This window comes from Gossypium hirsutum, chromosome A08 (assembly GCF_007990345.1).
Source record: "Gossypium hirsutum isolate 1008001.06 chromosome A08, Gossypium_hirsutum_v2.1, whole genome shotgun sequence".
Taxonomy (NCBI): Eukaryota; Viridiplantae; Streptophyta; class Magnoliopsida; order Malvales; family Malvaceae; genus Gossypium; species Gossypium hirsutum.
The window spans coordinates 110,239,717-110,248,922 of record NC_053431.1 but is presented as its reverse complement, the minus strand read 5'-3'; the positions used below and the strand labels follow the sequence as shown (position 1 = coordinate 110,248,922).

At 33.3% G+C, this 9,206-nt stretch overlaps 1 protein-coding gene across 1 annotated transcript; it reads left to right on the top strand.

The window, feature by feature from the left end:
- Positions 1-7,429: 7,429 nt before the first annotated feature.
- LOC107929426 (uncharacterized) lies at positions 7,430-8,487 on the top strand. Its single transcript, XM_016860842.1, has 3 exons — positions 7,430-7,648; positions 7,948-8,091; positions 8,149-8,487. The coding sequence occupies exons 1-3, from the start codon at positions 7,430-7,432 to the stop codon at positions 8,485-8,487; spliced, it is 702 nt and encodes a 233-aa protein (XP_016716331.1).
- The last annotated feature ends 719 nt before the right edge of the window (positions 8,488-9,206 follow it).

Here is a 9,206-nt window from a genome sequence, read left to right as displayed (position 1 = left end):
ATCATAGCCAACTTCTAAAATTTTTAATAAAATCAAAAACTGAGGTAAGGTTTAGTTGAACCTAATTGTAACAATCTCAAAAATATAAAAATTACAAGAAATGAGTAAGAATTGAACTCACATGAAGCAAAATATGAATAACAAGTTTCAAAATTTCTCTCCTATGGCAGTTTAGACTGAAACAAGAAGAAATGTCTAGAAAATTTTTAATTTTCAATTTGTTTCATTATTAAATTACAATTTTGCCATTGAATGGCTTTATTTTATTATTTTCCTTCCTTATGCCACCTCACCCTTTTAATTTTGGTATATTTTCTTCTTAATTCCTTCCTATTTTTATTAATCAAGCCATTTAATCTCTTAAATATTATTATTAGCAAGTTGTACAACTTTTTCAGTTTAGTCCTTTTTAATTAGTTAACTATCGAAACGTTAAAATTTTTCAACGAAACTTTAATACTACCTTAATGATACCACTATTTTCGACACCACTGAAAATCGGGTTGTTATAGTTATGTGAGAATAACTCATGTTAATAACAACTAAAGTTAGAAACAACTTTTGCTTAGAATAATGTTGTTTTAGGAATAGTTAAATTTAAAATGATCATTATTCGGAATAGGTTGTATTTTGAACAATTGCATCTTTCCAGAAAAGTCACAATTCAAAATAAGCTCTATAAAAAAAATCACCATAGAACAACTCACGTTAGTCAAAGTAACCGTTTTTTAGGAACAACTTTCATCCAAGAACAACCATCATCTTACGATTCAAAAGATGTTTTGTAAAAGTTGTTTTACATAATATTATTTTACCGAAGTAGAATAAGTGGGAATAATTGTAACAGCCCAATTTCCAGTGGTGTTGGAAATAGTGATTTTAAGACCACAATTTTGACATAATAATATGTAAATATTATTTATTTAATATTTACGAGATCTTTAGGGTCATATTAAATTTTAGCTAGAAAATTTTATCATTTAGATAGTTTATTGAGTAAAACAAGGGGACTAAATCATAAAAGATGAAAAAGTTGAATTATTTAATTAAATGGGCTAAATGAATAATTTAACCCATGTGAGTTAAGTTAGTGGATTTAAATGATGGCGTACATATGTGGATAGTTTAATTAGGCTTAATATTGATTAATTAAGATTTAATTAAGAAAGTTGAAATATTTACAAAAAAAACCTAGGTATATATATTAAATTAAAGCTAAAATTAAAATGAGATTTTTAATTTTCTTTTCTATTCATCTTCTCCACAGCAACAAAGCCAAAATTAGGTTTTCATGCTTGAAATTTCAAAGCTTAAATTGGTAAGTGAAACTTAGCTGTTTTTAGTGATTTTTATGTTTTTCTAGCAAACCCAAGGACTAATTTGCGAAACCGTTAAATGTTTTGAGTTGTGCCATTGTTGAGTTTGAGTCATTCTTGAAATTCTATGGAAGGCTATTGCTTATGGTTGTTAGATAAGACTATTTTATAAAGTAGTTTTTGATGATTTTAAGGTTTAAGGATTAAATTGTTAAAGTGATAAAATTATAAGGACTTGTTAAGACATAAATTTCAAAAATGGGTTGTATTGAAGTCATTAAATATTTGGCTGAACTTGGATTTAATAAAAAGGGTTAAATTGCATGAATTGAGGCTTAAGTACTAAATTGAACGAAAGTGAAAAGTTTAGGGTAATTTTGTAAAATGTCAATAAGGGGTTTAATTTTATAAAATGATTTAATTTCTATTGTTGACTTAATTAATTGAATGGAATTATTATTTTAGATCAAGAACTTGTTGACAATCACGGAAAAGAAAATGTTTTGGAGTAATCCCTATACTTAAGCTGTTACTACAGAATAATCCTGTAAGTTCGTGTCATTATTTTTATATTGCATTTATTTTATTCATGTGTGTTATGAATATATTCAATGTTATACTTGACTTTGGAATGATTGGAGATTGCATGATAAATGAGTATGAATATCAACTATTAGGCCTGGAGCCGATGATATAGACCGTAGTGATGGCTAAGATTTTGCATTTGTTGCGGATTTTCTATAGCTTGTATGAGCAGCATTGTGAGCCAGTGATTAATTTTAACAGGTACTATATAATCGTGATACAGACCGTAGTGGCGGCTTGAGATCCTACATCTGTTGCGGATTCTCTACAGCTTGTGTGAGCAGGATCGTGAGTTGGTCAAAACTCTGAAACTAAACTCGAATGAGTGGTACCCTCTGATTATCTGAGATTAGATCTTATTAATACAATGATTGAGAATGTAATGTGAATTAACGCACTATATAATACTCACCTATTGTGAGCTGTGTTTGATAGGAGCTTCATTTTTAAATATATAATTTGGATTGTTGTGTTAATTTGGTAAGGTTTATTGTTAATTTAACGAACTTACTAAGCTTTAAGTAATATTATTCGTGAATTGTCTTTTTTTTGTAGATTACATTTTGTGATCTGGAGATCGGACCAACTCGCAGAATCACACTATTCCGAGGACTCTTTTGGTAGGTTTTGTAAACATTTGGCTTATATGGCATGTAATAGGGCTAATGGTTATTATGCTATATTTCATGGCTATATGTGACGTTTGGTACTTAATGTGACAGCCCTAAAGTGACCCTAGTCGGAAAGCGGTCTCGGGACCGCTAAACCGAGTCACCAAATTATTTGAATACGATATTTATTGTCTAAAATATGTGAATATGAATGTGTGAAAGTTTTAAGCTTCAATTTAGTAAATTGCATGTGAATTTAGTCAATAGGACTTATGTGTGACACTTTTGAAATGTGATAGGTTAATCTATAAGGATCTATTAATGCATGTGATAAAAGGGTGGACTTGCATGTCAATTTCCCCTTTAAATTAATAGTGGCCGGCCATGACAAGGAGGGTGGACAAAATATTATGGGCAAAACATGTCATAAACATGTTATGTTAGTGATTCATGTTAGGAAAAATAAAATAAGGAGTATGGGCAATAAAATAATAATAATGAGAATGTAAATGAGGATGAACAAAAAAAAGGGAAGAAAAAAAAAACTCTCATGTTGTTCTTGGCCGAATGGAAGGAAGAAAAGGAGGGGGAAGAGCTTGGAGAAAAATCGGTTATGGTGGTTTACTAGACTAAGGTATGTTGATGTTGTCCATGAGATTCATGCATGTTTTTAGTTGTTAGCTTGAGTCCTACCTAGCCCATGGTTCGAATCTTTGCTATGTCATGGAGATGATATTCGGCTAAGGTGGATTGGTGTTGAGATTATTTGCATGCTAAAAATGAAGCTTTGTAATGATGCATGTGATGGAGGATTGATGACTTTTGAATTTTCTTTTTAGCATTTTTGGGTTAGACCTTAAGTTCTTTGTTTAACCATGACCAAAATTGAAATGGTATGGTGTTTTGATGCATTCGGCCATGGTAGGAAGTAGGAGAGAAATATGGTTGTTGTTAGATGAAGTAGAGTCTAACAAATGAGCACATATGTGCATTAGTTGCTAGATGGAGAAGAATCGGCTAGCAAGTTGTGTGCTAAGCCGAATATAATTTTGAACATTATTGAGTAATGTATGGGTTTTGGAATTGATGGAATGGAGAGTATGCTTAAATTGTGTTATGAACAATTATATGTTAAATCGAGGTTTGCTAAGCTAGCTATTAAGGTGAAGGGCAATGTTAGTATTTGATTTCTAGTGTATATATGTGTAATAGTCGAGTTTGAACTTGAAACAAAATGGTATTTAGTCAATGCAAGTGACCATATTTGTAGAATGTATTAAGTATACAATCGGCCTCAACATAGACATGCATATTCGGCCACATGAATGAGTACATAGGTTGATGTGTATGTTCGACCATAGGTAAGCATATTGATGGCTTTATCTTGACTTAGAAAATTCGGCTAAGGTGAATATTGACTAATATGTTGAATTTGATTCGTGATTTCATACGTATATGACTCTAATGCCTAATATATAAGGGCTAAGTACCTTGAGTTCCTCTTTTGATGCTCAAATGATTAAATCAATTTATTTGTTAAATTAAGCTCAAGAGCAAAGGGGAACTAAATCCGATAAAGGGAAGGAAAAAGTGGTCGAATAGCCATCGAAATCGTTCGACAACAGCTGAGGTAAGTTTTCGAGCAATGGGACTTAGTTTATGATTTGATTAAGTCATGATGTATGAGCATAACAAATATACAGTGAGATGATGATTCTACTTGAATTATATGTTGAGTTAATTAGTCTATACGTATGACGGGTAGCCGTATGTGCATAGAGATCATGTTATAAAGCAAACTAAACCATGCTGTTTGTATGTGGCTAGTGAGCCGAAATGGGAATGCTTAATACGTGACTTATGTTTGAATTCTAATTATGAAATTGAAATATAGATGTGTCATGATTTATTGATATGTGTATGAACATTCGGATGATAACCGGGCTAAGTCCCGAAGGCATTTGCACTAGTTACTATATTCGGGCTAAGTCCCGAAGGCAATTGTGCGAGTTACTACATCCGGGCTAAGTCCCGAAGGCAATTGTGCGAGTTACTATATCCGGGCTATGTCCCGAAGGCATTCGAGCAAGTAGCTATATCCGGTTAAATTCCGAAGGTACTTGGCTTGGGAATGAGCGATCTTGCTGTAATAAATTTCAATTAATACGCTCGTAAATCCCAACGACGAGGTACGTTTCGTATATGCTTTGGAGTAGTAAATTCCTTTGAAATATTATTCGCTCCGTTAATTAATGAGCTTCCGGCCTTGGGCCAAGTTGATCTTTTGTGTATGAATATAAGGTTTGGAAATGTGAAGTAAGTATGATATTGAGAATTTGTGCATATGAGATTATCCGTTTAGCCATATGAATGCTATACTTTAGTTGTGTCAAATTGCATGGCTCAAACTTACTAAGCATTAAATGCTTACTCCGTTTCTTTGATTCTCTGTTTTATAGATTTTGGTTCGTCAGCTATCGGACTCGGGATTATTGAAGTCGAAGTTGTCCACACTATTAAAGCCCCTTTTGGTACACTTTTGGTTGAACTTTGAAGTGGCATGTATAGGACTACCCCTTTTGTTGGGGGTCATGGACCCTTTGGATTTGTATAATTTTGGATAGCCATGCGAAAATGGCTTATATATGTTTTTAGCATAAGGTTATAATCGTTTGGAATGGATATGGTTATTGAGAGGTGTGGTTATGCTTGGCAAGGATTGGCCATTGGAATGGTTAATCACTATCATACTTTGTGCTATATATGCTAAAGGGTTAGTTGAATCATGGAAACTACGTAATAGGTAAAGTCTACCCTAAAGGCAGATGCTGACAGCAGCAGTGGTGTGAATTTGTAAAATCACTAAAAATAGTAGGAATGGAATTAAATAGTGAATAAATTATGTAACCAAACCTTGATGAATCTATTTTCATATGAAAGTAACGAAATGACCATATGAATTGTATTTTAAGAGATACTTAAGTTTTCGTGGGACTGGGCCAGAGCGACTTCTGGATCCCCTGATCTAACTTTCGAAATTCATTATAATTTAACCAGAGATAATTAGAAGTCATGCCATATATTTATAGATTCCTTTTTGAGTCTAGTTTCGTTAGAAACAAACGGCATAAGCATTGAAGCCCTGTACAAGGAGTTATCCAAGTCGCAATGCAGGAAGGTTAGTGTGGTCGAACCCTGTAACATGGGAGACTTTAACTAATAAACTGTACTAATTGGCCCGACCAAAAATTCTAGAAAAAAATTTGTAGATGGATATATGAGCCTAGTTCCAGGGAAAATCACGAAACAGATTTTCGAGTTGTGGAACTCAAGATATGATTTTTAAGGTGACAGTGACACAGTTAGCCAGCTGTCTGGAAATTTTTAAAATGAACTGTGAAATTAAGTGAACTAAGTCTGTTAACCCCTCGTGTTCAACCCCGGCGACGGTCTCGGGTACGGGGTGTTACACTTAATAATAGAATGGTAGGATATGGTTGTTAAACTTTAGGTAAAATTGAGTATGAGGTTATGAAATGATAAGTGTCATACTAAGTTGGTATGGTGTGTTTGAAATGAGTTAGTTTGGTGTATGTTATGGCTTATAGATGATTGTTTTGATAATTAGTAACATTAGCATTAAAATGTGTTTGGTATATGATACTTGGTATCGTGCTAGGTGATTGAAAATGACATTTTTTGTTGTTAAAAGATGTGTTTATAGACTTTGAACATGTATCATGAATTTGTTTAGGTACTTATGTCTTTAGGTGAAGAAATAGCATGATCTTGGTCATTTTTGGACACACACAGCTTGGGACACGGGCTATCATATAGCCGTGTGTCACACATGGGTAGCTAACATGGGCGTGTGAACCAAGTCAGTAAGTCACACGGGCTAGCATACGGGTTGACACACAGGCATGTGAACTAAGTCAGTGAGTTACACGGGTAAGCACATGGTTGGACACACGAGCGTGTGAACTAAGAATGTTCAATTTTTCTGGTCAGATGAATGTCAACAGAGCTTTATTTAGCTAAAGAGAATATTGACAGAAGCTCAAATATGAATACAACCTGAAATTGGAAAATAATTTGTTGTATACAGTGATGCATCCCTTAGTGGACTGGGGTGTGTATTAATGCAGGCTGTGAAAGTAATAGCTTATGCCTCTCATTAGTTAAAACCACATAAGAAGAACTACCCGACTCACGACTTAGAGCTAGCAGCTATTGTTTTTGCTCTGAAGATATGGCATCATTATCTCTACGGTGAAAAATGTCATATATTTACCGATCATAAAAGTCTGAAGTATTTGATGACTCAAAATGAGCTGAATTTAAGACAGCGACGGTAATTAGAACTACTAAAAGACTATGACCTTGTAATTGACTATCATCCTGGGAAAGCTAATGTTGTTGCAGATGCATTAAGTCATAAATTGTTATTTGCTTTGAGAGCATTGAATGCTTATTTGTTATTGGAGGATGATGGTTCTAATTTAGCGGAATTAAAAGTTAGACCGTTATTTCTGCAGTGGATTCGAGAATTGCAAGATGACAGTCCGAAGTTGATAGCTAAACGAGGCCAAATGCAGAATGATCCGAATACCGGATTTACCATAAAAGCTTACAGTATGATGTATTTCTGTAATAGGCTATGTGTTCCAAATAATTTAGAGCTAAAGCGAGACATCTTATTAGAGGCTCACAATAGTACATATTCCATTCATCCGGGTAGTACTAAGATGTTCAATAATTTGAAGAGAAAATGTATTGGTAGCTAGGTATGAAATGTGAGATTTTTGAATTTGTAACTAAATGATGGTTTGCCAATAGGTGAAAGCTGAACACTAGGTACCGTCAGGATTATTACAGCATGTGATTATCCCTAAATGGAAGTGAGAGCGAGTTACGATGGACTTTGTTTCAGGATTGCCAATGACATTGAGGAAAAAAGATTCGATCTGGGTTATTATCGATAGATTGACTAAATTAGTTCATTTTATCCTAGCCCGTACTGATTATTCGGTTGAGAAGTTAGCAGAGTTAAATGTATCAGAGATTGTCAGACTACATGGAGTGCCGTTATCTATATTTCTGATAGAGATTCGAGATTCACCTTCAGATTTTGGGGTAAGATTCACAAAGCTTTGGGTATTAAACTTAATTTCAGTACAACGTATCATCCGTAGATAGATGGGCAATCAGAATGGGTACTACAGATTCTGAAAGATATGTTACGGTACTGTATTCTTGAGTTTGAAGGTAGTTGGGAAAGGTATTTATCTTTAGCAAAATTTGTGTGTGATAACAACTATCAATTCAACATTAAAATGACACTGCTTGAGGCTTTGTACGAAAGAAAATATAGAACACCACTCTACTAGTCAGAGTTAAGTGAATCTAAGCTGATTGGTACTGATTTAATTCAGGAGATTGAAGATAAAGTACGGATAATTCGTGACTGTTTGAAAGTAGCACCGGATCGTCAGAAATCATATGCTGATTTAAAAAGGAAAGATATAGAGTTTGTTGTTGGCGATCAAATGTTCTTGAAAGTTTCACTGTGGAAGAAAGTACTTTGCTTTAGTAGAAAGGGAAAGTTGAGTCTGAGGTTTATCGGGTCATATTAGATCACAGAGAGGATTGATCCTGTAGCTTACAGATTAGTGTTACCCTCGGAACTTGAAAAGATTCACAATGTTTTTCACGTTTCAATGCTGAGACGATATAGGCAAGATCCTTCACATGTGGTTACTCCTTATGAGGTTGAGATACAACTAGACTTGTCGTATTCTGAAGAACCGATCAGTGTTTTGGCACGTGAAATAAAAGAACTTCAGAATAAGAGAGTACTATTAGTTAAAGTTTTATGGAATCGTCATAGGGTTGAGGAAGCTACATGGGAAACTGAAGATTTAATGAGATTACAATACCCGAATCTGTTTACTAGTAAGAAATTTTGGGGATAAAATTTCCTAAGGGGGGATAGTTGTAACAACTCGATTTCCAATGGTGTTGGAAACAGTAGTTTCGGAACCACAATTCCGACATAATAATCCGTAAATATTATTTATTTAATATTTACGAGATCTTTAAGGTCATATTAAATTTTAGTTAGAAATTTTTCTCGTTTAAATAGGTTATTGAGTAAAAAAAGGGGTCTGAATCGTAAAAGATACAAAAATTGAGTTACTTAATTAAATGGGCTAAATGAATAATTTAACCCATGTGAGTTAAGTTAGTGGATTTAAATGATGATGTGCATATTTGGATAGTTTAATTAGGCTTAATATTGATTAATTAAGATTTAATTAAGAAAATTGAAATATTAAAAAACAAAGGTATATATATTAAATTAAAGCTAAAATTAAGATGAGATTTTTAATATTCTTTTCTGTTCATCTTCTCCACGGAAACAAAGCCAAAACTAGGATTTTCATGCTTGAAATTTCAAAGCTTAAATTGGTAAGTGAAACTTAGTCGTTTTTAGTGATTTTTATGGTTTTCAGCTTGTATTAGCTTAATCTAGCTAACTCAAGGACTAATTTGTGAATCTGTTAAATGTTTTAAGTTGTTTTATTATTGAGTTTGAGTCATTCTTGAAATTTTATGGAAGGTTATTGATTATGGTTGTTAGATAAAACTATTTTGTAAAGTAGTTTTTGATGATTTTAAGGTTTAAGGATTA